General features: G+C 39.2%; 5 protein-coding genes across 9 annotated transcripts; 3 read left to right on the plus strand and 2 right to left on the minus strand.

Annotated features, from left to right (window-relative positions):
* Positions 1-515: 515 nt before the first annotated feature.
* On the plus strand, positions 516-4297 carry LOC103949855 (ultraviolet-B receptor UVR8). Of its 3 annotated transcripts, none has more exons than XM_048585296.1 (7): positions 516-810; positions 1386-1471; positions 1689-1964; positions 2063-2412; positions 2522-2923; positions 3034-3418; positions 3754-4297. In XM_048585296.1, exons 3-7 carry the CDS (start codon positions 1740-1742, stop codon positions 3994-3996), a joined length of 1605 nt encoding a protein of 534 aa, XP_048441253.1. In that variant the 5' UTR covers positions 516-810; positions 1386-1471; positions 1689-1739; the 3' UTR covers positions 3997-4297. The 3 variants fall into 3 exon arrangements, with proteins under 3 accessions (XP_048441253.1, XP_048441254.1, XP_048441252.1); XM_048585295.1 differs by lacking the exon at positions 1386-1471 and adding an exon at positions 1504-1546 and having other exon boundaries at positions 517-810; XM_048585297.1 differs by lacking the exon at positions 1386-1471.
* Positions 4298-12621: 8324 nt separating this feature from the next.
* Positions 12622-14905, plus strand: LOC103949854 (probable pectate lyase 5). The gene is made up of 4 exons (XM_009360983.3): positions 12622-12799; positions 13165-13902; positions 14168-14306; positions 14436-14905. Exons 1-4 carry the CDS (start codon positions 12693-12695, stop codon positions 14655-14657), a joined length of 1206 nt encoding a protein of 401 aa, XP_009359258.2. The 5' UTR covers positions 12622-12692; the 3' UTR covers positions 14658-14905.
* A 1516-nt stretch (positions 14906-16421) lies between these two features.
* Positions 16422-19837, minus strand: LOC125477773 (T-complex protein 1 subunit epsilon-like). The gene is made up of 9 exons (XM_048585223.1): positions 19594-19837; positions 18827-19145; positions 18161-18509; positions 17909-18041; positions 17734-17786; positions 17428-17530; positions 17023-17189; positions 16820-16933; positions 16422-16718 (listed from the first exon to the last, which is right to left on the minus strand). The coding sequence occupies exons 1-9, from the start codon at positions 19790-19792 to the stop codon at positions 16548-16550; spliced, it is 1608 nt and encodes a 535-aa protein (XP_048441180.1). The 5' UTR covers positions 19793-19837; the 3' UTR covers positions 16422-16547.
* Positions 19838-20684: 847 nt separating this feature from the next.
* Positions 20685-21071, plus strand: LOC103949940 (anther-specific protein BCP1). The gene has a single exon (XM_009361076.2). The coding sequence runs from the start codon at positions 20685-20687 to the stop codon at positions 21069-21071; it is 387 nt and encodes a 128-aa protein (XP_009359351.2).
* Positions 21072-22891: 1820 nt separating this feature from the next.
* LOC103949852 (cleavage and polyadenylation specificity factor subunit 6) lies at positions 22892-27413 on the minus strand. Of its 3 annotated transcripts, none has more exons than XR_667583.3 (3): positions 27126-27413; positions 24283-26458; positions 22892-23629 (listed from the first exon to the last, which is right to left on the minus strand). XR_667583.3 is itself a non-coding variant. In XM_009360980.3 (2 exons), exon 2 carries the CDS (start codon positions 26404-26406, stop codon positions 24436-24438), a length of 1971 nt encoding a protein of 656 aa, XP_009359255.2. In that variant the 5' UTR covers positions 26407-26458; positions 27126-27413; the 3' UTR covers positions 24004-24435. The 3 variants fall into 3 exon arrangements, 1 of the variants encoding a protein (XP_009359255.2); XR_007258708.1 differs by having other exon boundaries at positions 24251-26458; XM_009360980.3 differs by lacking the exon at positions 22892-23629 and having other exon boundaries at positions 24004-26458.
* Positions 27414-27934: the final 521 nt, after the last annotated feature.

Here is a 27934-nt window from a genome sequence, read left to right on the forward strand (position 1 = left end):
AGGGTCTCATCAAATTTAGAACTCTGTGTGACTGCATCTTTCGCATCCTTTCGACTCCCCGTCTGCTCCTTCGATACTTGTAACCAGGGGTGAACAAAAGGATCTTAAACCGGTAAGTCGGGACGGGTCCTTGGGATACCTTACGTATTAAGTGAAGTGGTAATGCTAGACTACAATTAAAAATGATAAAATTACAGTCCTAATTCTCTTGGACTTGGGAGAAAACATACGGTACCCTCTCAACTAATTTGACTCCAAAACGTCTCAAACAAGAACCAAATAATTCTAAATTGTCACCATTCGTGTCTAATGCAACCGACTGGACTTTAAAATAATTTCAATAAAAATAAAAAAAATTATAAAAAAGCTTCCGATCTTGTTCGTGATAGTTTTCACCTTGGTTTTCGTAAAACCATAAGGATATTAGGAGGTGATTAAATTAGTTGGAGTTTTACCATCTCCAGAGTCAAGAGGAAGAAGGTGACGTGTAGGAATGAGCATACTACAAATATATAGTAACTAGAAAAGCTTCATCACCACCCAAAGCTAATAAGAGAGATAAAAGGGAAGAGAGTCACCTTAAATCCCCCATTGAAAATAAACAGCAAAAACCAAAATTCCCCTTCCTTTTTATCTCTTAAAATCCTTTGAGAAATATCCCATCCCACTCTCTGCCTTTTGATCACAACCCCACTTCTCTGCTCTTTCATTTGATCCAATTTTTGCTGTTTTAAAAAACGTCAAATTCTCTGCCAATTTGTTGACGGATGCAGATGATGGGGTTTCAGGAATCTTGGGTTGCTCCGATATGTAATTCTTCGTTTCCTAGTTGTTGGGTCTCGATCTGTGTCGATCGTAATGTAGAATTGACAAAGCTTGTTGAGCATGTGATTGTGTTCTGTTTCTGCTGGATTCTTTGTCTCTTCGATTACTTTTGATGTTTGATCAAGTTTTTGCAAATGGTTTTTTTATTTCTCCGATGATTTTCTGATCTGGGTTTGTCTAAAGCTTTGATTTTTCTGGATAATTATTGGCAAAAAAGTTTGCTTGTATCTGCAACCCCTGTTATTTATATTAAAAATATGGAAGTTAATTTTGATCGGATTAATCTGACCCGTGTCAGTAAAAACGAGTTTACCTGGATTATATTTTATGTTTTGATGTCAAAATTCTTTCCTTTATTCGGCTGTCTTTTGCCGGTTGGAATATCCATTCATAGAAGACTGGTATTCTTCTCCTCAAAGTCTCCATCTTTTAGTGTTCCTCAAGTTTGTTTTACTGTTTTAAGGTTTTGGGTTTCTTTGTTAACTCCTCTTGATTCGGAAAGTCCGAAAATTTTCGGTTTTTGTTCTGATCGAATTTCTCTGGTTTGTCGAATTTTGCAGATGTTTGATGTCATGACATGTTGATTGGATATAACTTGTTGCATTATATGTTCTTGTACTTGCTGTCATATAACGAAGTTTTATAGGTATGTTTTTTTTTTTTTTTTTCTATTCGTAGGTTTTGAGACTTGAAGTTGTGGATCAATGACATAATTTTCGAGGTAGATACCGCTGCGTAGATTCTCCAGTGAATAAAATTAACAAGAAAGTTTTGAAGTTTTAAAACTGTTGATGCTAATGTGATGTTGGATAATTGAGAGGAGTAATGTAGTAATTTTTGTCCCAATATTTCATAATTTTCAGCACTTTAGAACCCTGCAAAGCTTGGCCACTGTGAAATTTTGGCAGTGCCAAATGGATGCCACTGCGAGCGGAACCCCCACTATACAATACCATAACATTCCTGACCAGCCAATTGCCACTATTGTTGCCACTCCTGTACCAACATTTGAAAGGCGGCAACGCCATTGCTTCGGGACCTCCACCCCCGGAGAGTTCCCTTTAGCTGCCAACCCCTCCATTGTCCTCCATGTCCTTACTGCCTGCAATTTGGATCCTCAAGACCTTTCAAAGTTAGAGGCAAGTGACCTTTTTCTCTATTTTGGTAATGCAGCGGCATTTTAAGTTTTCAAATTTATAATGCTGCTGGTTTATATTTGGCTGTGTGTTTGTTGCAGGCAACATGTTCCTTTTTTAGGCAGCCTGCACACTTTGCTCCTGACTTTGAATTGTCCATATCGGAGCTTGCTGCTCTGGACATGTGCCAAAAAAGAGCTATATTTAAGCCAATGACAGTCGAACAGCGTCAAGAATTGAAGCAAAGATGTGGGGGTTCATGGAAACTTGTTCTGAGGTTTTTGTTGGCTGGAGAGGCATGTTTCCGAAGGGAGAAATCGCAGGCAATAGCAGGGCCCGGTCACAGCATTGCTGTGACTTCAAAAGGATCTGTCTACTCATTTGGCTCAAACAGCTCAGGACAGCTTGGACATGGCACAACTGAAGAGGAATGCCGGCCTCAGCCAATCAGGTTGCGAACTCTTGACCACTCCTCTGACCCGATTCTGTAAAATGCAAGAAAAATGAAAGAGAAATTGTTGACTTAAACGAAAAGTTAATGGAACTCCATTGTGTTGCAGATCTCTGCAAGGCATTCGAATTATTCACGCAGCTGCTGGGGCTGGCAGGACAATGCTGATCAGTGATGCGGGGAAAGTTTATGCTTTTGGAAAGGACTCTTTTGGTGAAACTGAGTACGGGGTTCAAGGGTCAAAGCTGGTTACTACTCCACAGTTGGTTGAGTCTTTGAAAGACATATTTGTGGTACAAGCTGCAATAGGAAATTTCTTCACAGCGGTGTTGTCAAGAGAGGGCAGGGTGTATACATTTTCTTGGGGCAACGATGCCAAACTCGGTCACCAAACTGAGCCAACTGATGTTGAGCCTCATCCTTTATTGGGAGCACTTGAGAATGTACCTGTGGTGCAAATTGCAGCTGGATACTGCTACCTTCTTGCTCTGGCTTGTCAACCTAATGGCATGTAAGGATTGTCTGTCTTCATCCTCAAACAGTTTTTGTTATTGTAGTATTTGCATTAAATCTTATATGAGGATTAGCATTGCTCATTTGTGTGATCTCGATACCTTTCAGGTCAGTTTACTCTGTTGGATGTGGCTTGGGAGGGAAGCTTGGACATGGGTTAAGAACTGATGAGAAGCACCCCCGACTTATTGAACAATTTCAGGTTTTGAACCTTCAGCCGATGGTGGTTGCTGCCGGTGCTTGGCATGCCGCTGTGGTCGGGCAGGATGGACGCGTCTGCACATGGGGTTGGGGCCGTTATGGCTGCTTGGGTCACGGGAATGAAGAATGTGAATCAGTTCCTAAGGTTGTGGAAGCATTGAGCCAGGTGAAAGCAGTGCACGTTGCTACAGGGGATTACACAACCTTTGTGGTTTCAGATGACGGTGATGTGTACTCATTTGGTTGCGGAGAATCAGCTAGTCTTGGACATAGTACTGCCGCCGATGGACAGGTCTTGTTTATTGCTGCTGTATTTCGTATTTCATATCTTAATTGAGTTGGTTTCCTCAACTCACATTGCAGAAAGTCGATATATGAAATTAATTTACGTGTTCCAAAATGGTACCAAATTGCTGCACATCATCTTACATCTGTAGAATGACTTCACCATCCTAGAAGAGATTTGACACTGTTTTCCTTGTAGATATAACTCACAAGCTTCTTGTTGCAGAGTTGTATTATGTGAACGGTTATTTGTTTTCACCGGTTTGGGGCATTGCATAGGATGAAAGGCCGTCCAGTCTAACAAAGTTTCTGAATCTTGTTCGTGTGTTGCGTCTCTTACAGGGAAATAGGCACGCAAATGTATTGGCACCAGAGCTGGTGACATCACTGAAGCAAGTGAACGAGCGGGTTGTACAGATCAGCCTCACCAACTCCATATACTGGAACGCCCACACTTTTGCACTCACCGAGTCAGGGAAGCTATACGCATTTGGGGCGGGAGACAAAGGGCAACTAGGCATTGAACTAGTTGCCAACCAGACCGAAAGGGGAAAGCCAGAGCTGGTCGATATTGATCTCAGATAGAGTTCATCGATATCGTCGGCTTTCCCGGCCACACCCTAATGCTCTATATCCTCTAATTTACCATCATAACTCATTGCATTTGACGTTTGCATTTCCATGTCTATTGTGTACATAGGAACAAAGAATTGTGAAGTTTCAAGTTTATTAGGTTAATAGGGGCTTAAAACAGATTGCTAAATGGTTGTTTATATCTCTGAAAATTTGGCTTGCTCTTAGGCTTCAAGTAGTTGTTGATAGCTGATGATACATTTGTCAAGGTTCATTTCATGACTTATTTCATGTCAATTAAATTTATGATTTATTTGCTGGGGTGAAAAGTGAAAGATGTTCATGCATCACTTTCCCTTTTTCTTTAAGTATTGTGATACACAAGTACACTTGGGTCACTGTCCTTGTTAATTGTAGGGGCCACTGTCCACTTGGGTCACTAAACTAAGTTTTTAGTCGGGAACAAGGTAAACTTACGTGTAACTGTGACGTTACTGTGTCATTGTTTTAACATTTCCACATAGCAATGGTAGCGTATGATTGGATCGAAATATCTGCACTTGATGTTCCAATTGCATGCAAGTTTTTTTGTGGTGGGAAATTTGAGCATTTGTGTGGAAATTTTGTTCCTGTTTGCATTAGAATGGAGTGGTGAGAGTCGACTGTCAACTTGGATATGCTACTCATTTTCGTTACCGGATTTGGATGGTTAAGGAATTGGGAAGGGAAGTTTGTTTAGGCTTTCTTGTGCATGATGGTGGCTGAAAAAACCCACAAAGCAAAGGAAGTTGGAGGCCCAAACAAGAGAGTTGCTACCCACCCGTGGGGTAAGGGTGCTCACTAAGAATTAGGATTTGGCTTTGCTTCCTTCTAATAACTAGGATTTGGATCCTCTTCGAGGCAACTGGTCGAAATCCTTCTGATCAGTGTTAGTGAACCGTTGGATAAAAATCCAACGGCTACAAACAGAAGGTTCTCTAAAAGTTATAATAATTGTAACCGTTGGATAAAAATCTAACGGTCCGCTAACACTGGTCAGGAGGATCCGACCAGTTGCCTCGGAGAGGATCCAAATCCTATTAACTAATCACTTTAATGCCCAACAAAACATTTTGAGTATCTGGATATGGCTCATTAATTGAGTGTGCATTTCGTTTTAAGGCCCATTAGTTTTACATAATTTGACAAAATCACTCCCAAAATATCGCTTCTTCAATCTTTCTTCTTCGTGAAACAGATAAATTCAACAAAAGTTAAACAACATCGACATCTTTCAGTTCAACTCTATCACTCGATCCTTAGTCTCAGGCCATCATGAGGCGGAGATCAGAGTTGGTTTGTGGCAACTCATGAAAAAACCTTTATTTTTTTAGCGAAATGATCTCTTTTTTTTTTTAAGTCTGAAGTTAGTATGTTTTTCTTAAAATAATAAGAGACTCATTAACCCTCTCTTCCCATTCATTTTATAAATAGGAGCTTCTGATCCTATATATATATAAAATTTAACTTTTTGTTCTATTTTAATTTTTTTTGTCAAACAACTCTATTTTATCGACTATAACAACATTCTAGTGGAATAGGGTGTTGGCTTTTCGCCCATCGTCTCTAGTTCGAAACTCCCCCCCCCCCTCCCTTGTATTATTGTAATAGTTTTGAAACCTTTCCTACCCTTAGTAATAATAATTAAAAAAAAAAAAAAAAAAAAAAACCTATAACAACATTGACGCAATTAAAAGAACACTAAAGGACGGAGCATGTACATTAAGCACAAAATGTTTGGGTCAACCAAGGGCTCGAAAAAATGCCTCACCAAAAAAATTAGAAAAGATAATTTGATGATGCGCACTATTGTTGGAGAATGGAGTCATGCATCATCCACTACTTAGTTGTGCTCCACTGAGCCATTGTTTAACTTTGCCCTGAGTGATACTACTAAATAGTAAACACTTGTAAGTATTGTGAATTTTTGTTGCACCCACTCACTTATTTTAGCTTTTTGTATGCAAATTCCTCTTTTCTATATAGTTATCATTTTTATTAAAAAAATATAAAAATCTTTGTAAACTCAATCATTTGATCCAAAGTTATTAATTTATTTTGTAATAGTATGAATAAAATACGACGTCTCAGAAATTATTATTTATTTTTGTTTCCCATTGTATCTACAGATTAGAATGAATGAAGTGGTACATTATCCTTTTTTAGTAGGATGATGTATTATATTATAGTTTTATTTAAGGAATAAAAAGAGAAAGATGGAATGGTTATGGTAACAATAATGCAACTATGACTTTTAGTTCCGTGGGAAAATAAACTACAATATAAAACAAATATCAAGGGAAGGATGTTCACATCAACTTTGCACATGATCCAATCATTATTTGGTTATTAATTCTATAATATAGCTTTTTTTTTTTTTTTTTTTTTTTTGAAAAGAATCATCGGGTAGTGAAGCCATGACAGTTTACTCTTTTGAAAATCGGAAAGATCTATAGAAATATTTCAATCTTTCTCTAAGCTAATATTGTGCGATTCAACAGTGCCAAAAAATATAACTTGAAATCATGACTTATGCAAACATTATGTATTATTGTAATATGGTGAATTACAATTTCTCTTAAACGTTTGTGTTATAAGTTACGAATTTTATACGTCATGCAGCTGGCCTTACCAATTCATATACGACTTGTACACGACAAGGTCTCCTTGTACCACAAGAACTGCTTGAATAAAGTATTGTGGATGCAAATTTCTTCCTCCTTATTATTGGACAAAATTGTATCTATAAAATAAATAACACCTTAGGTCAAGGCCAAGAGCCTCACGTCACGCGCCCACGATGATTTTTTTTGGGGGGGGGGGGGGGTTGGGGGGGGGCTTTGGCCGAAGAACTTCCGATGTCAAAGTTAGAATTTTGAGGGAAAAGTATTTAGAGAATTTAGCAAGAGAAATGAAATTGAGTTTTGGAGAGAATGAGATGGTTTATACAGGGCTGTGGCCAGCCACCTTGAGAGGAGATGAACCAGCCACTTGGATGGTTTTGTGGGTGAAGTTCTTGACTTGTGTTTAATTAGCAAATTAATTGAATAATTAATCAATTAATTAGCTAATTAATATAATAAAAAAGGAATGATTTAGGGTTACCTTGTGGAGAAGATATGATGAGGGATGGATGAAATAGGTTATAAATAAATACCTATTTGGGCACTTTTGACTTGGTTGAGGGATGATTGTCTACTGCTCGCGCATAGGAATTCCGGTGTTACCCTAGAATCCACGTGTCACCTCTATATTCTTCTTGATTATTTTTTGCTCCACAAATACTATTTGTTAAAGTGTTTAAATATATATTGAAATTTCCAAATAGAGTAAGAGAAATTTTTGTTAACCATTATTAAGTGATGATAAAATGAGTTTAAATTAAAAAAATTTCGATGTAAAAATATTAAATCACTAATTTAACGACAATCAATATTGTAATGTTACTTACCGCTATTTTAGGATGGTGACTGGTGAGAAAAATATAGCGAATGGCAAGTAAGGCACTCCTTGATGCACCGTCTTTTGTTTAATTTGTACCAATTTGTTCTTTTATTTATTTTTTGCCATGAAGGACTTCGCACCAAGTTCATGAATCCTTATTCATTGTGTTCATGGCGTGTGTGAAAGAATATCTTGGCATGTGATGTGCAGGAGACTTGGTTATGTTAACTGCAGAATGAAACAGCACTAATTAATCATGGAGTATTGACCGTCAAACTCGGAGAAGCCCTGGTCTTAAGGGTGTTTGCCTACGGCTACTACTAACTAAATCATACACCGTAAGCACATAAACGAAGACCAAATTATATCATTATAATAATAATTTATTTATTTTTTGATATATTATTCAACGATATATGTACATTAAGGGATTAAAAAATAATCGATATCGAACACGTCATTCACGAGAATCGATATTAAAATCACTCACTTATAAGTAAAAAAAATTACCACAAAACATTAGTATTAAGCAGGCTGATGTACATTGGGACAAAGGTCGTCCTAGGACCACCCGAAGCTTGTAAATATACATGTGAAGGTTTTTCAAGGACCCTTCAAATGTTTGGTACAAGTACCTTTTGTGTCTACAAGTGTTTGATGTTAATGTCTGCTAGACATATCTCGACAGATGGTGTCAACAACATTCGACATATTCTCTTGATATCACTTATCAGATTACTTCAGCATATGCTGATATCTGTTGATGTTGCGCAACATGGTTCGGCTAACCATAACAAACCCACTAAAAATTCAACGAAATACCTTAGTGAATAAACAAAAAAAATTTGCGCACTTCGTACGCTGTGATATTAAGTAACTATTTACATGTTGAATCATACAAATATGAGTGGTAGGGAATTTCAAACCCCACCAATTACGTAACCATGGCCATGCATGGGTCAAGATTCACGGGCTGCGTTCGTTTAAACAGCGAAATAAAAGTCACGGACTGCAAAAAATACAAACGCTATTGGACTATCCACAAAACATACAAAATTATTGGACTACCCCGCAATGTGGAGGAAACACATTAATTAAGCATTTAATTAACTCATTAATAATGTTTGTTTAAAAGACGTACATATTGCTAATCGAATATCCGATTGGGAGGTGACTCTGTACACATTTTTACGTACAGTGGGGAACGACGTCGATCATTCTCTATCGGATGCCTCCTCCAATTATTCGGTTGAAATCGGAGGACAAAGAAACAAGGAGGAGGATTCTCTCCCCTCCTAATCTTTCTTCCCTTCCTTCTTCTCCTACTTGAATGGTTACAATTAAGTCATATCAACATCTTATATTAATTTTTTTATAGAAACAATATGATAAAAAACAAACTGTAAAAGAAGGGAAGGGAAGAAGATGAAAGAATCCTACTCCAAAAAACAAAGCTTTAATTTCCTCCCCCACACTTGTTCTTTCCCTGCAGCTTTGTGCAGATCACATGCTCGTTCATACGTAGACCCAGTTTTAGTAATTTGCATGCCTTATTTATGGGGTATGCGATTCTTCTGAGACGCGTACGTAAGTACGTACGTACGTTGAAGGATCAATCTAGTTTTGTAACTAGCTAGACTGTCGGTGACGAAAATGGATCACATCTTTTATAAATTTATGGTACAAAAGTGCTCGCGATTTGTCAATGCACAAAAAACTATATCTGCATATATTTTTTTACAGACAAACTGACCAGTTTTTTAGATTAATTTTACAAACCATGTAATGTATCACAAATATAAAATTAATACGTTAATCAATATTTAAGTCATATATAATTCAATCATTAACAGTCATATCATATGATTTACACATTTAAAAGTAGCCTCCCTATAGCATTATTCTTTCTGCAAACAATGATGCATATATGAAATTATGAATGTATCCAACTTTGCTTTTTATTAAATTCTGTTTTGTATTGTATTCTTATCAGCCAAAAGGAGTCTAGACTGATCATTAGTCAGGTGGAATTAATTTGGGGATGTGAAAAGTTCTGAAAGATGGAGCAAATAACCTAAATTAATCTCAATAGATCAGAAAGTACTTTTGAAAGAGACTATTGCCAAAGATGAACCCTACATAACTTTAATGGGGGCTGCAGTTTGTGGACTTCAAGGGTAGTTAACCTAAACCAAATGTCACTACCCTTATGTGGTGTTATAATTCTACTCAAATTATAACAGTTTTTTATTTTATTTTTATGAATCAACATTATTGCTTATTCAAACTGTAACACGGTACAAGCGTTCTAGGTAGTCACAAAAAAAAGTTTTCTAATACATGGGCCTAACCTTTAAGATTTTTGTACGATTATATGTGTATATATGCTAATCATTTGAGCTTAGCTGCTTGATCAAATGAGCTTTTCCTACAAAGCTATAAGCACCAATTTTTAAACACCTATTACGGTAGTACCTACAAGCCCATATATAAGCACAAATTAGCGTTTGCCGTCGAGGCAATTAAGGGTGAAATATTTTCTGAGATGGCCGCAATTTAGCACGCACATTTAGGTAAGCAAGATATCCACTCTGTTCTCTGGGCCAAATAATTGGTAAGCACGATCGAAGATACTGTAATCATGATATTTGTAGTGATTTGCCAGATGACAATATGATATCCCTGACACGTGTTGAGTGGATGAGGAGCATGTGGCCTAACAGTAGTCGTCACCACACTTGTCACTTTCATTCACACACTGCAATAAGTATTTCTGGATGGATGGAGATGGACTCGTACAAATTGCAAGAATGGGATTTGCCCTTCATTCCAAACTATCCGCATTCAACATTGTCTAGGATTGTATAAGTTGAAATTCTAAGTGCATTTTTTATCACCACTCTAAATTGGTACTGGACCCGAACACGAAGATTGTCAATAACTATATAATTTAATCTGTCTACTGTAAAAGTTTCAAAATTTAAGCTCATACAACGACATCAATACGACTTAAGGGTGGTGAACAAAAATATTTTGTTTATCATTGTTGGGTTCAGATTTGATCAAACACTGTCGGAATCCAGTTGAGGAGAATGATCTCCAACCCTACATTATTTTCAACGAGTACTCCATCTTCTTCCCCATCTGCAGTCCGTACTGCGAAGAGCAACAAGTTAATTTATCGGCCTGCACCCTGCATGCATGGAGCTCACTTCCTCTCTTTTTCCCCTTCAGTTTTAACCTTTTTCTGTCTCATATGTGGTAGTGGGACGGCAAGAAAATAATTAAAAGTATAAAATATAACCATCCAATACTGACATATGAGGATCTATCATATTTGTTTCCTTACCTCCTTCGTGAGATATACAGTAATTCGAAGGCTAGCTCTCCTATGGAGGAAGGGAAAAAGAATAATGTCATAGGACTTGTACGGATCTCACCACCTCATATGATACAGACATATGAGGATCTATCATATATGTTGACTTTTTTTCATAAAAGGTTTGAGTGCAGTTAGGAGTATAACCATTGAATTTAAATTGTCAAGTTTTCGATGTGAGATTACATTCTTCAAAACTTACAGCTTTCAAATTTAATCGCTTTTGACTCGAGTTGTATGTAGCCAGTATGTCATTAGCCTTTTATTTCAAGGTTTCAACCCGCATGCAATGCAACTTCAGGCCAATATCCAAAATGGGAAAGAAAACTTATTTCTACATTGGCGGGTGTAGTTCGGTACGTGATCAACTGCCCGCATTAATGGGCCTTAGAACTGAACATCAGAGGGTTCAGATTTGAACCCCATGGGACCCACGTCCGGAAAGTTTTAGGGAACAAAGCTCACATGGGAGGACGTGGCTACCCCACAGAAACACGCCCCGTCATGACATGGACGGGTAGTACGGACCACCGATATGGCCTCAAAGGCTCAAAAAGGCCCGACTCATTCTCATTCACATAATGAGTTTTTGCTCATCTTAAATTCAACACACTATAATTAGACCACTAATATTAGGGTTTATTTGTGTTTTCATGGCTTGTTTGCGAGTGAAAGTTTTGCGATTCGAGATATATACATAGTAAATTCGATATCTAATTATAACTGGCACGTTGTATTGTATGCCTATAACCATCATATTGACTCAATAAATTAAGTAAAGAAGGGTGAGTTCATTGCCAAATTGCCACATGCAACAACGCGCAAAAGTCCATCGGGTATTTATATTTCTTTATCTAATTAACTTTTCCACTATTAGAAAGAGAAGAACTAGATTCAAACTTTACACAAGCCTTACACCATCAGATTCCTCCATGTGCCCGTCACACCATTTCTAGTCTTTGCACTGCAAACATAACATGTCAAACTTGTCGAATGAACTCGTGGCTCAACAAGTCTCTGTGCACTTAAAGTTCTGTGTTTGATTTTATATTATTCGAACATTGCCTTCAGCAGGACGATGGAATGGCCATAACAAGATGCAACAGAAGCAAGCTGTTCCGTGAAATGTGATGGAGAAAGAAGGGAAGTTTGTCTACAAAATTTACCACATCATGCCGACACAAGTTTCATTGAGAAAAGTGTCGGTGTATAGTTCATTAAGAAAATAATGCATAACTTGTTTTCCTTCCTCTTATGTTTTTATCTGATATGACGCTTTTTTTTTTTTTTTTTCAAAATTCAATGTTTTTGCTTCAAATTTTTTTATGAGAAACTTTTTTATTGCACATTTTGTTAAGGTAAGGTTCTACTATAAAATCAAATGACAATACGAAGAGTAACACAACTTTTTATAAGCCCTTGCATGGTTTTTGGTTTGGTTCTTCACCGGTGTGGGACTTTGTCCTTCTTTTCATGCGTATGTAACTTGTTAGGATTATGGTACAATTACAAAGTTATTAGCAGGTATTAAGTTCGATTAACAACTGAACATAAAATCGTTACCCAAAAACAAAAACATTGTGGATTAGATTAATAAAAATCAGCAATTTTGCTTGCATAAATTCTTGTAAAATAGATTACTTAACGGCCCAACTAGTGTAATGGGACCCTTTGGATCAGAAATCATGCATGGATGGCCCCACATACCATTATATTACAATATTGAGGCTCTTAAACCCTTTCGTCCCCTATATATAATTTCACCTTCCCTCAACTTCCTCACAAGTATTCTCTGCCTACTCTCTTCTCTCTCTGCTTTTGTTCCAAGCGGAGAAGTAAAGAAATTATGGCAATGCCGCTCTTTTTTTTGCTCCTCTCCCTTCTTCTAATCCCAACCACCATTTCCTCCTCCCCTGTCAAAGATCCTCAACTGGTGATGCAAGAAGTACACGAGTATGATACTCCAACCTTGTAGAGCTATAGAGCTATAGAGCTATAGTAACGGAAATGACTTACGCACTTCTGTTTTCTCATTATGCGCTCATGCTTTGTCTTTTAATTTTTATTTGATTTATTTGATTTAATGGTTTGGATAAAAGAGAAATATGCATGGGATAAAAGAAGTGCGGAAATTATTTTTCTCACTGTTATTTACTTAGTCTTGCTAACAAACTATTGATAATGTCAATATCATTGTCACCAACATGTTATACATTTTCAACGATGCCTGCACAGAGACTTTCTGATTAATTACTCGAGTGAAAGCAGGTAATTACTATCAATGTGTACTTATTTTTGGGTATTTTCTCTTTTTACAGGAGCATCAATGCCTCAAGGAGAAGTTTGGGTTATCTTTCATGTGGCACCGGAAACCCCATTGACGACTGCTGGAGGTGTGACCCCAACTGGGAGAAAAACCGCCAACGGCTAGCTGACTGCGCAATTGGATTCGGAAAGCACGCCATTGGCGGCAGGGACGGTAAAATCTACGTGGTGACGGACTCAGGCGACCATCCGGTAAACCCTAAACCCGGAACCCTCCGATACGGCGTGATACAAAACGAACCACTCTGGATCATCTTCCAGCGTGACATGACGATCAAGCTGACAGAAGAGCTGATGATGAACTCCTTCAAGACAATCGACGGCAGAGGAAGTAGCGTCCACATAGCAGGTGGGCCCTGCATTACGATACAGTACGTGACGAACATTATTATCCACGGATTAAACATTCACGACTGTACGCAAGGCGGGAACGCCTACGTTAGGGACTCGCCGGAGCACTTTGGGTGGCGGACGCTTTCCGACGGCGACGGGGTCTCCATTTTTGGTGGTAGTCATGTTTGGGTGGATCATAACTCACTTTCCAACTGCCGTGACGGGCTCATTGATGCTATCCATGGATCAACCTCCATCACCATTTCAAACAATTACATGACTCACCATAACAAGGTCATGCTCTTGGGGCACAGTGATTCCTACACTCAGGACAAGAATATGCAGGTCACCATTGCATTCAACCACTTTGGAGAAGGGCTTATTCAGAGGATGCCAAGGTAATTATTCATTCTAATCATTTGATATACCTAGACAAAATTATTGTCCAATACTAAAATACGGCTACATGGTATAATCAATCTACATGTTAAAAGATTAACGGAAAACAAAGTTGATATTTCTTACTTATAAAGTGAGTTGAATATATACATGACTGTATTCCAGTATCAAACTATCATTACGGGTAAACTTGGGTTTTGAAGTGGAAAGGTGAATTAACAAGGGGTTTTTTTTTTCTTTTTTTTTGGTTGTTGAATTATGCAGATGTAGACATGGGAATTTTCATGTGGTGAACAATGACTACACCCATTGGGAAATGTATGCAATTGGTGGGAGTGCTTCTCCAACCATCAACAGCCAAGGCAACAGATTTCTGGCACCAAATGATAGATTCAACAAAGAGGTGAGCGCCCCAATTCTGCAAAGGATAACTTCAATTAATTAATTACTACACTACATTAACTTTTTCTCAGTAAAATTCTTCTCGAAATCAACATTTTATAAGGTATTAAAATTGAATCATTACTTTTAGGTTACCAAGCATGAGGACGCACCACAGACAGAGTGGAGCAAATGGAACTGGAGGTCCTCAGGAGATTTGCTGCTAAACGGTGCGTTCTTCACAGCATCCGGTGCCGGAGCATCCTCTAGTTACTCCAAGGCATCGAGTCTGAGTGCGAGACCGTCGTCGCTCGTGAGTTCGCTCACTACAGGAGCTGGTTCGCTCAGGTGCAAGAAGGGCTCGCGTTGCTGACCATCGCAGTGAAGGAAGGATAAAATGGGAAAAATAAGACCAACTGTAATTACAACAGCTAGGGTTTCATTTTTCTTGTATAATACAACCAGTGTTTCGCTTTTAACCCCTTGGTAATTTCAACCTTGGCTTTTCACCTTTGAGAATTATGTACAACTCTTTCTGAAGATGTCTTGATCGTGAAAGAAACAAGGCCAAAGTGTTGATATAATTGAATATTAAAAAATGCAAGCAGAATTTCTTACAAACTTTCTGTCTCTTTATTTTCTCTTTAATTTCTCACTTTTTCTCGAGTTTTGTTAGTGTTACGGACTGTGTACAATCATAAGTTTTATTTATTTTACTCACATAATGGGAGAGATGGACAATTAGTTGTTAAAACTAAGCAGATATTCTTCTTGCATTGACGTCCTAGTTTGAAAAAATATTCGCATTTCAAGAGTATTCCAGTACTGTATTATTAGCATGAGACGTCATTGTTACGCTATAATGCGATGGACGTTGCTCTTCCAAATTTGGACCATCACTCACATGGGGTTGGTGCAGTGGTTACAGATGAGTTGAGCTAAAGTTGTGAGCGAATAAATGCTCTCACTGGACTGAATTTATGGGGCCATCTTCTTCTTCCGCAGACCAAAAGTGGATGATTTTCAAGAGGATATGTTTTTTGATAAATTTGCAGAACATCCAGGCCTTGATTAGATCACGTTGCCTCCATCTATTTCAACAGTCCAAGACAACCCAAGTGCTCACAATTATTTTTTCTGCCCCCAGTTTGCCATAACTGTTGCCACCAAACCTCTTAAATAATCAATCTTATCACTGTGCCCTCCACAATTGGCAAACTATATGATCGGCAGAGGTTCGTTTAGAAATGGAAAAAAAAAAAAGGAAATGGGACATTGCAGCTTTTTCATTCCCCACAACTTTAATTCCATAGTTTATTTCTGATTTTAGAGGCCTAGTATACTTCATTGCATAATATACATTCTGTTTTAAGTGGTATACATCGACTCATTAAAATCCTTTGCATTTTTAATCGTACATCCAGTTGTTAAATTCAGCAAAACTCCGTAAGCGTTACTGATTATGATGTTGAATGCAGATAATAAATCTAAGCAGCCACTCATGGGAAGTTGGATCCTTCTTAATATTATCTAGAGTTAAAAATATTGTTATGAATACAAAATCTTAAGTCCCAAGTTTTCACATATGAAATGATTTTCATCATCAGACAGTGAGAGCAACATGCACATTGGGAAGACTGACAAATCATGAGCAGGATGGCACCTTTTCTATCCACTGACATTGAGGTAGATCTACAAAAATAGATAATACGAGAGCATTTTTCAGTTTTTTACAGTCATGGATTGTACTATAAGTTTCGGAATTACTCAATGACCACGGTCACTGGCTAGAATTGGATAACTCACTAGAATGAAAGTAAAAAGCGAGGGTCAAGTTACAAAAATCTTCTAAGCGGAAGGAATTAATAGATTGGTCGTGAAGGAAACTTATCCGTTGTTATTCCCACAAATAGATGAAATAGTACAGGTCGATGCCAATTTCTTCCAATTCTTCCTCAATCACTTGGCCTACCTCACACCAATGAAACAAAGGGAAAGATGACGTTCCGTGGCCAGAACTTAAAACTCTCCTCAAGGGGCACAGATGAAACCGATATAGTCACGGTTCGACAATAATTCAAACGCTTAACAAAAACAACAATGCTAATAGACAGAGGAGTGATGACACTACAATCGGTGAAAAAAGCCACTCCAAATTCTACGAACAAGTTTCCACACGCGAACCATATGTTGTAAACAAGTCACTCAAAATTCTGAAACAGGCCAACAAAATTACACAAAATCATCCCCAGGTAAAACAGACTTAGTAATCAGAGGGGGAAATAACATCATCGATTTTTAGTATCATCTTCACGACTTGTGTTGCCAGTAAGATTTGCTGCTGCTTCCCGATCAAAGTCTCGAAGACATTCTGCTTCCGCATATCATTAGTGCCAACGTCGTTGCAGTCTATTCCATAGTAGGGAATGCTCTCCTGCATTAACAATTCAAATTGATGATCAAAATTCAGAATCACAACCATACATAAGAGAGAGAGAGAAGTCATGAATAAGTTGGCTATCATGCTTCATTTACCTTAATCTGCCCAGCTTTCACTGCAGATAGCGTTTCAATGGGTTGAAGGCCACTATTCTCTGCAAGCGCCATAGGAACAGCATCCAAAGCATCTGCAAATGCTCTAATGGCATACTGTGGAGGAAAAGAAGATTTGATTATAACAATATGCTTAATACATCTATATAAATGCAAGGAAATGAGGGGGGAGACTATCTTCATACTTGCTCAACTCCTGGGTATCGGTCTGCTGCTGCCTCTACGGCAACGGAGCAAGATATCTCTGCTGAGCCACCACCGTATACAATAGAATTGTTGCGGATGAGATTCCTAGCAACACAGAGGGCATCGTGGATGCTGCGCTTAGTCTCCTCTATCATCATTTTGTTACCTAATGAGCCGAAAAAAAACACCAAAACATCTTATAAGAACTTTACATCAGGGTTGAAGAATAACCATAACACTGGGAAAGATAACAAAAAGCAAGACTAAGACTGCAAAATCTGCTAACCATGCATACAATTCATTTCATATGTGGTGCTATCTAATCTTATTGACGTCATTTTCACTTAGTTGACATGCTGAATCAAGTTGGAGGTAACAGGAAATAGACAAGTAAAGAAATCTACCTCCACGGATAAATATGGTCACAGCCCTTGAATTTGCACAGTGTTCGATGTACAGCATTCGATCTTTTGTTGTGCCGAATGATTTTTCGCGAACTACACCAGCCTAATGAGTTAAAAACAACACTTCAAATTAGGGTTTATAAATGTTTACAAGAAAGAAAAGTATATGCATAATGTATTAACTAAATTCAAAATACTGAACTCAAAAATAAAAATAAAAAAATGTTGGAAATAATGAACACTTGTTATGTGAAATTGCTTGCAATTAAGAATTAAATAACAAACAATATTCTTACAGAGATATACCTTTCCTAATTTCTCGGGTGTCAATTCTTGGAACCTGGGCACAATTCTTCCTCCTACAAACACATACATGTATCAGTTTTTAGTGGAGAAAGATGACAAAATAGTATAAATCCATAGCATGCTAAAAATATCCACCAAACTTCAAGTGCTAAATAGTCTTCAAAATAAGGCATACCTGTAGCTATTGCAATTAGTTCCAACTCTACACCACCAACCCATCTGACAGCAGGCAAGTTCCTGTGCATCAATAGGTGATTTGCTTCATCATCAAACCCCCATTGACAGATGACCAAGGTAGCACCAACATCCTGCATCCAATGATTCTCCATAAGTATCCAACGATTATCCAAAATAATCATTGTAGCCATGAATTTCATAACTTTTTGTTAATAGCATAACATTATAGAACTAAGGGATGCAATCTAACCTTGCATTTTTGGACCATGTCGTCAAAGTACTTCTGTTCTTGCATACGTAGAGTCTGAAACTTTTCCACCGTGTCAATATCAACCTTATGTTTTGTCTTTGGCTTTGGTGGCTCAAAGGGGCAAGTCAAGATAGCAATTTTTGCATTTTCAATATACTTTGGCATTTGTGGATGGCTCATATCCTTGTCAATAAGAATACCATATACCAGCTCAGTGTCTTCCAACTTACCCCCAACTTTCCCCTCTACTTTTATCAAATCTAGGTTCACATCTTTCCTCTCTAAATCAGCAACAGCCAAAACTGCCTTCACAGCAATCTCAGCAAGGGCACGCTTGCACCGATTCACACTACAGCATGAACAAGAAATTTTTTAATTCAAGTCAATAATCGAAAGACAATAAAGGACACTTTGACAGAACAATCTATTAAAAATTAGCAAATGGGGAAGGGGTGCAATAACAGCACACTATTACAACAAACCATGAAACTTATCTAACTCGTCAAAAAGAAAGCATGATTTTTACTCAAGAGTACACAATTATCCATGCATTATGATGACAAAAACCATCATACAGCTAAGTGGTGAAGTAAACTTGCTATCATAAGTATGACTGAACTGCAGCAACACATATAAGTGAAACGAAAATCTAAAAGGTTCACTTACATCTTGGACGATAAAGTGGTCATGCAAGTTCCAACCAGAGGCTCTATATTATCCAGACCAAATTCAAATTTGTGTGATATATGCTGCAAATGGTCGACCGCTATTCTGGATGCCAATTCGTATCCCTCTGCAACACGTATGGGGTGGATACCGCGCTCCAACAGTCGCTCAGCATGCTCTAGAAGTGCACCAGCCAACACAACGACTCCAGTTGTCCCATCACCAATTTCATAGTCCTGACTCTGGGATAGTTCAACCATCAGCTTCGCAATCTGATTGTCGACATCCATCTGCTCCAGAATCGTTGCACCATCATTTGCTGAAAAAGATAAACAAATGGTAAGGCAATGCTAAGCAAATATTAAAACTAAAACCGCAATTGACCTCAAAGCCTATATTCCAGTTACGTGGGTGCTTCAACCCAAATAGCCATCTCCAACATCCCAACACTACAGGGCAGGTACAGGCACGAAAATGTAAAAACTAACCAGCCGACTACTGTTATCAATACAACAATCAGAGTAAAACCCACACTAACCCAGTGCTCAGAATAGCATATGAAATTCAAGCCTAACAATTTTTCAGTGAAAATATCATAACGAACTAAGAAAATGAAAGGGAAATGAACCCAAATCACAATGAAAAGACAAAGACAAACACATAGATCCACACAGTAATTACAAAAATCAACCAGAAACTCGAATCGAGCAGAAAAAAAAAGCTTCATATTCTGTGCGAGTAAGAGTTCTAGAGAGAGAGGTACTTACTGACAGTGATTTCACCATCGGGGCTCTGGAGCATCTTGTCCATGCCCTTGGGTCCGAGGGAGGTCCGGAGGATGCGAGCGACTGCCTTGCCGGCGGAAATGTTGGCCTTCTGAGCATCGAGGCCGCGCAATCGAGACTTCTGCTCCTGCTCCCTCAGTATTATGAAGGGCCGCCCGTACTCGTCGAATGCCAGCGCCATTGCTGCACCAATCGAACCGCGATGCTTCTCGATTCACTTGTTCCCCTCACTGTCACTTCTCTTCTTCCCTCTTCGGACTAGCTCTAGGCCCTTCTCTGTTTAAAGCATCTGCTTTTAGGGTTTGGGGTTTGAGATTTTGACCGCCTGAAGTGGGAACCCTTCTGGATGTCATTTTACTTATGGGCTTTATATGCGCCATATGGGCTTCGACCCGGATTGGTTTGTTTGGCCCGACTCTTTTCCTGTTAAGACTTATGTTTGAGAGATTTTAAGTATCAACACAATGACTAAAATGGTTTTTAACCCTAAATTTATTAGTTATGTTAATTTGGCATGCTTAAAAGATTAAAGGGGCTCATAAATAAATTAAAATTGGAAAAAGGCAAATCAAAAGAATGTCCTGTAGAAATTATTGGATGGTACAATACAACTACATGTCACTAACAGCTAGTAGTATTCACCAACATGTGCATGACACATGGCAGAGTAATTTTTTTTAATAATTACTCTATCACGTGTCATGCACTTGTTGATTGGTATTACTAATTCTCAGTGTCACGTGAAGGCATGGTACCATCTAATAAGTTGGAAGCCTTTCTAAATTAATCTTTACTTGGAAAATAAATATAGATGCAAACTCAAAGACCAAGGTAAGGAATTCACAAAGATTTTCCAACAAAAAAATAACGGTACCAACTGAAATTAGCTCATAACAAACTGCGCACCACGGTGCCACCGATGGCTTTCCTAGCTCTATGCCGCAACGCCCTCCACGCCCACCAATCTCCGTCCACCCCAACATTCCTATATAAACCCGCTTCTCACCCAAACCCACCAACCAAAACCAACTGCGCGCATACTTAGTACTTACCCCTCCTTTTAAGCATACAAAATGGCACGCCAACAAGTAGTTGTTCTTGCTCTTGTTCTGTTGGCCACCGTGGGGTTGGCTTTCGCTGCTGACGCCCCCAGCCCCGCCGCCGCCACCAAAGCCGGCCTCCCAACCTTCACTGGTGTGCCCTCGGCGGGACCAGTCCCAGACAATAACGATGTGGGAACCGTTGGTGGCTCCGGTGATGGTGCTTCCAAGGCTCCTTCTCCCGGTGGTGCTACCGACAGCATTGCCGCAGGCTCTGTTGGTGGACCTGTCTCTGCCTCAGCTTTTGGCTCCATTGCCAGCGGTAATGCCGAGGGTCCTAAACCTAGCGCTGCCACCGTTGCACAGCTCTCCGCCGGAGTAGCTGTTGCCGCTGGCGTCGCCGCCTCCTTATTGCTCTAAGCCCCGTGCATGCATGCATGCATAGTATCTAATTCCCTTGCAAACGCTTGTGCTCGATATTATTATGAATAACGTTAGGCTCACGAAGTGATTGATCGTATTAGTACTTTTTCGACACCTTTGGCGAGCGTAGCGAATGCTCGTACATACGTACATGCCATGAAGATAGCTTGAAACATGTTAGACTAGGCACCAAAATTTCTTCTTCCTGTTAATGTAATTGAACTAATATTTAAACGTTACAAATTAGAACGTTATTCTTTTGTGTTGTAATTCCGCTTGCAATTCGCTTACTATAAAAAAAAAAAAAAATGCAGTTTTGCAACATCTGAAATCTGAACTTTGTCCAATTAATATTTCGATTTTCTTCACATTACATTTTTTATTATACACGATATATATACACTAAAGGGTGAATGAATAAATTTGTCCAGACTTTACTTGCCCACTAGACCGTAATAATAAACCCTCGTTATTTTAGTTTGAAAATTTTGAACAAACGACTGCCAAGAACTAGAGCTCGACCGAAATATACCCAAGAAGACTAATCTTTCTTAATTGCAAGAAGACATGCATTACAGTTGCATGTAAGTTCTTCTCCAACAAAGACAACCTATTGGGATTTGGGGTGTATAATTCGTTACAGCAATTCAACTAGGAAATAAAGTGCCTTCATGCAGAATGAAGGCACTTATAATCGAATATGATTCCTTCGAATCCATATCTTGCCTTTCGGATATTCGGATTCGTTGGAAAATGGCAGTTGAGAGGCCCTTCCTACCTTGACGAAAGTCAAACGCTTAGGGGAGTCCTTTCAAGACTATCGCAAGTCTTGGATCCCAAGATCAGCCAACATGGCGACAGACACGTTGGCGTCAGTGAGAAATCCGGAGATGTGCAATGTAACATGGGTCACTCTACCTCCATCTTTGTTGGTGCATGTTCTTAACAATAATGGTTTACCTTGTCCTCCTTAATTGTTGTATATGCAATGTAGGGGGCAACGCCTTAGCATTGTTGCAGTGTCATTCTTCTTATACCTCCCTACACTGCTCGGCTTAAATTTGTGCCTAGTTATTTGCTTGCCTCGCTGTGGGCTTTCCTTGTATGTTTTGGCATCTTTGCCCTAGTAATGGATTTCCCAGTTTCCAAAAGAAAAAAATGGCACTGCCAAGATCTGGTTTTAAACTGCCCTGCCTAAATAATATTTAAACCAGCTGCTAAAAAATCCACAAGATTCGTAATAGAAAATCGCAGAAAGAACAAAACAACGATAGGCATCGAAGCACTTGATCGGGAGAGAAACAAACTAACAAAGCATGCAAACCAAAACTCCGTCTACCGCTGTCACACGCTCGTATGTACTACGATCAAATAGAAGCAAAAACCATTCGCAGATTCAAATAAACATTGCCAAGCAGTTTTAAAATGGCAGAGATTGCAGAGACATGAAAGACCATCTGTGAATTGACAGTTGCAGCTAAGAACCTATGACGCAACATAAAAACCCGACATGAATGGCCTCCGCTTGTGAAATTATTCCATCAACTGTGAATCGCGCCTAGCGTTTCAATACTCCAAATTGAATAGCCAACTACGAAGCTTAAAACGAAAATTACAATGGCAGAGCTCAAACAGCAGCAGGGCTACAGAGTACGTGCAGAATTACGGTATGCTAACGGAATCACGATACAGCAAAGAAAGTAGTGCCAGCAGGAAGACATGTAAATCAACCCGCCTCCGGTGAATGCCTTATTCAAGAATGATGCAGCTTCTCATACACTAAACATGACTATACACCAAATTTCTAAAAAACAGTGTTGAGAAACAATACAACTTGTCTAAACAACCATTTCAGACAACCTGACTAAATGATACATTGTTGAGAAATCGACAACACGAAATCTCTGAAAAGAAGTACAAAACTACGTCCAAAAATTTGTATACAAATGGCACAGAATATGTCTCCCTGAAGAGAAAAACAAACCCTAGTCTAAACAACTGTTTCCGTCCCAACCCATTTACAACGCAGCTGCTACTCACAACCCCTAAACCCAAATACAACTCACAGTTACATATTATACACAGGAAGTAAGATTCTTTACAGGAAGTGGCTTCAGCAGAAACTGGTTTGTACAAATCTCACTATGACTAATTACAATTTAGCACGGTGGCTTCTTGTTACAGCGTATCAATGGCTCAATCCTAACTCCCTATAGCGCACAGAGCAGGCAACGACAATTACAACACGCTGAATATGTACAACTAAGCACATTGTACATGACTTTTACAAGCTCGTTGCTAAGCCTAAATCCTAATACAGGCATAGAAACAAAAGAAGGGGGGATTACATGTGGACCTAATACATGAAGTCTACAATTACACAAAGACATTAAGTTGTTACATGCACAATGACAAGTCTCCTTAAATATTTCACTAGTTCGGGGACACTCTTTTCTTTTGCACAGTTGGCAACGCATCCATGTAACACATCTTCCACCATGTGACCAGCACAGGCTGATTCAATCATGAAATGAAGGAGTTGCCCACTCTACTCCCTGGATATGATGGTTGAAAGAAAACCCGCATGTCAATAGACATCAAATAAAATAACTTGCAAAGACACCACCTCATAATCTATTGCGACCACTACAATAGAATAATACGAAGATCAAGACAAAAAATGAACATAGCAATCAAAGTTAACGGTATCCAATCCATTGTGTAACTAACTTCCCTAGAGGCATGAGACGCATTAGATAACAAGGACATCACACAACTCCCTCCCCAATTAATCTTGCAGTTTGCAGGTCAAAGCTATTCATAGCCAATCATGCCAACATCTTTCTCAACCTTTCAGTTAAGATCAAGCACATGCTTCACTTGAGAGATAAAATAAATCTAGAAAGGAAAAACAACTCCCACAGTCACAGAGCACAAGAAGTATTCAAACTATAAATATCACAAACCCAATAAAGCAATTGTCTTGAAGAAATTAGGTAGCAAAGTTATTCGACCAAGAAGATAATAACCGCAGGAAATGAGTAGCCAAACCCCACAGCTATATCTTCATCGGTAAGCTACTAAAAGTTACTAATTGTTTTTAAGCACACAAATATTAATTGGCACAGCTAAATGTTCTGAAGAAAGCAGTATCAAAAAGCAAAGGGGGAACTGACCCTTCCCTCCTATGCACACCAGTAGAACTTACTTCTCCTTCAAGAAGTGGTAGGCGGTAGGCCCGTGGAAGCCCAGAAGAAGAATGCAGATTCACTGTACGTATCAAAAGCTACATATAGTAATAGTCAGAATTTATATTCTGCAGTCTCAAAGACCTGCCGTAGAAGGCAATGATCTAACTCTGTCACTCAGATGGCAACCGTCTCCTCTTATAATCAACATCCCTTGATCGAGACCGATGATCATCCTCTGGCACAGCTTTGGACCTGCTACGAGGTCTTGAAGAAGACTGACCTCTGTCCCAGTCATCCTCATAACCCCCATCACGATCTCTCTGCCGATGGTCTCGATAACTATCTTTTTCTTCCTTGTACCGATGCTCCCTGTGCTCCCCCCTTTCAGACCTTTCATAGTCTTGTTCCCTATCATCACGATGCCTCCTCTCAGAGTTTCCTGACCAGTCACGCTCAGATCCCCTTTCTCTTTCCCTCGAGGCAGCACTTGACCTTGGTCCTTTCTCATTATTTGTGTCACCATATCCATACTCAGAAGCATTATCATCACCACCATAACTTGACTCCCTAGTTCTTCGACCGTGTTCTTCTCCTCCCCAGGCCCCCATGCTTGGGTCATTCCACATCCCTGCATGGTGTCCCTCCATTCCAGAAGAACCCATCATCCCCATCCCATTAGTTGCCATTCCCCTGGCAAAGAAAGCTGGGTTTACATGAGGAGCCACCCCGGCAAGTCCCATTGTATTAACACCAGGAAATTGAGGAAGCATTCCAGGAAAAGCAGGACCTGGAAACCCTCCATAACCGCCTCCTCGACCCATATATGTTGGATCAAATCCAGAACCCATCATACCCTGTGGATTCATCATTCCTACAGGACCACCAAATCCAGGACCTCCAAGGCCCTGTCCATAGCCACCTCCATTAGTACCAGTTCCAACACCAGCAGGATTCCCAACCATGTTCTTCGCACCCATGGCCCCTCCTCTTCCCCTCATTGGTCCTCCACCTCCAGGACCTCTTACTCCCTGTCCACCTCGTCCCCATCCGCCCCTTCCAAAATTCCTACCTCCCGGGTCTCCAGCTTGAAAATTCACACCTCCCCCCCTCCCACCACCATCATTCATGGGCCTTCTTCCTGGTTGCTGAGCCTGAGCCTGACCTTGGGATTTGCTCAAATAAGAAGCTCCCATCTGTTTCAAGGTTTGCGGGGAAGCAAAAGCCACAACACAAGCTCTTCCATTGAAAACATAACCATCCATCCCTTCTTTGCATGCCGTGGCAGCAGCTTGATCATGAAACTCAACCTGACAATAACCCTTGGATTTACCACTGGCCCTCTCGTCAAAAAACTTAATTTCCTTGACCCTCCCATACTGAGATATAACACTTTCAATCTCAGCATCAGTTGTCCACCAATGTAGTTCTCCAACAAACAGCGTGGCTGAACCATTCTCAATTGGTGGTCGGATTTGGTTTTCATTGACCATTGGACGATTAGCATTTATCTTGATACTCATTTGATTGGTCGGTATCTGTGTAGCTCCTGGAGGGCCAGCACTGGCAGGATTCAGAGACGGAACAAACTCACTATTACCTTTTCCAGTAATATCAGAAGAATCAACACCGACATTTGGGGGCATAGTTGTTGACCCCTGAAACGCCATATGTCTGACTTGAGTATCATGAGTCATGTCCATAACCCTCCCCTTCTGTGATCCAGACGCCCCACTCGCATAACCTGTGGATCCCAGTTCTGGCTCCTTCGCCACTGGTGCTTGATTCTGTTCTGGAAACTGGGCCCCAGCACCAGAATACTTCCCTTGAACTGAAACCCCAGGAATTTTCAGGTCCTGAGAGACACCAGATTGAACTCTTGGTTCAGGAACATCAGTTTTCTGTGCTTGGAGTCCTCCATTGCCCACACCACCAGTTGGGAGTGGTGCCTCAGACCGGTGCATCTGCATGAAACCCTCTCCAACATTAACATCATTATAGAGATCATCGAACTCATCATCTTCGACCATCAGTTCTTCATCTGCAAGCGCGGAGATGGCTCCACTTCCCTGATACTGAAGCTTATGAGCCCCTCCATATTCCTCATCTTCATAATCTATTTGCTCTTCACCCAACGGTTCCATTTAGACCAACCAATATACACCCGATATGGAGTCGAACAATCTATACCTCTACCTATATAATACATAACGAAGAGAAAAAAAACCGTTCTTAGACCCATCAGAGATACGAGACTGCAAACCGGAAACATGGATAGATACAGATCTTAACACAAACATAACTTAACCACAGAAGAGTAAGAACAAGGACCCGGAAATCCAAGTCTTTCTTCCATCTCATATATACAGCTTGAAAAATGAAGCCTTTCTTCTTCATCAAAAGAAATTACTTAAGCGACTAATCAAATACAAAAAATTACAGTCTGCATCATCATCGACCCGAAAACAATAACCCCATCAGAAGATAAATCAAAACCCACTTTGGAAATCACATATTCCACAACCCAACTTCGTAAAATTTAGAATTACAATAACCCACTTCATGAAATCGCATGAAAATTTGTACATATCAGAAACTCAAATCACAGATGGAAAAAATTTTAAAAATTAATTAATACAATCGTAGATGGAAATCCAGAAAATCATAGCAGGAAAAAAACAGACAACAAGAGAATACCCAGTTGGGAAATCTCACAGAAGAAACAGATTCAACCTTAGAGCATAACAAGATTCAATAAAGTGATGAAAGACAGACAATGCAGAGAAGAAAATGGAAACAAAGAATCATGGGACGAGGAGATTGGAACATGCTGTCGGATTCGCAGAGGATGTTGTTGTCTTACTAATAATATCTCTCAGCTAGTACCAAGGCGTCCGACGGAGTCGCAGCAGCTGCGTCCCTCTCTCTCTCTCTCTCAAGCTTTTCTCATGAATACCAACAAGGAAGGACTACGGCTATTCCTCCTCTTCCTCTCTGTGTTTGTATTTTTAATAATATCTTCTACGCATTTTCTTTTCTACAGTGGGACACCTTTCACCATTCGGATCGACTCCAAAGTTTCCAACTTTCCACCTCCTTCTCCTTCGCCCTCTGGTGCTCTCTCTGTAATTTCTGTATCAAATTGTAAAAAGTTGAAACCTTTGCCTTTGTTTTAATAGTGAAATGTTAAAATGTTTTGACTTCTGTGCATTTCACTGAAATGTTAAAATGCTCATCACATGTTCTCCACCACACAAATCGCATTATCAAAACCTTGTGCTGCTCATGCCTATTTTATTATTGTATTTTTTTTTAGCTTTATATTTATATATTCATTGAATTTAAGTTATCTAACGGTTAAGATCTAATTTGCTCAAATTTAACGGTAGTACATAAGATTTAACAGTTCAAATTTAAATTCAACAGGCTAAAATACTTGAAAAAAAAATATTTCATGTGTTTTATATTCTTTCAAAGTGTTCCACAAGTTTTATGGTGTCTATTTAGTGATTTTTCAATATTAATCGAAATATAAATATTTTTAGGTTAGAATTAGGATAGTCTACCTTTTTTTTCTTTTTTCTTTTTTTATGAAAATTAATTTAGGAAAAAAATTATCCTAAGTTCATTTTTTAATAATCTCGAGCTTAAAAATTTAACCTAATATGGATT

Source organism: the organism of the source record quoted next, unplaced genomic scaffold (assembly GCF_019419815.1).
Source record: "Pyrus x bretschneideri cultivar Hongxiangsu unplaced genomic scaffold, Pyrus_bretschneideri_v1 Contig22, whole genome shotgun sequence".
In the NCBI taxonomy this organism is placed as follows: domain Eukaryota; kingdom Viridiplantae; phylum Streptophyta; class Magnoliopsida; order Rosales; family Rosaceae; genus Pyrus; species Pyrus x bretschneideri.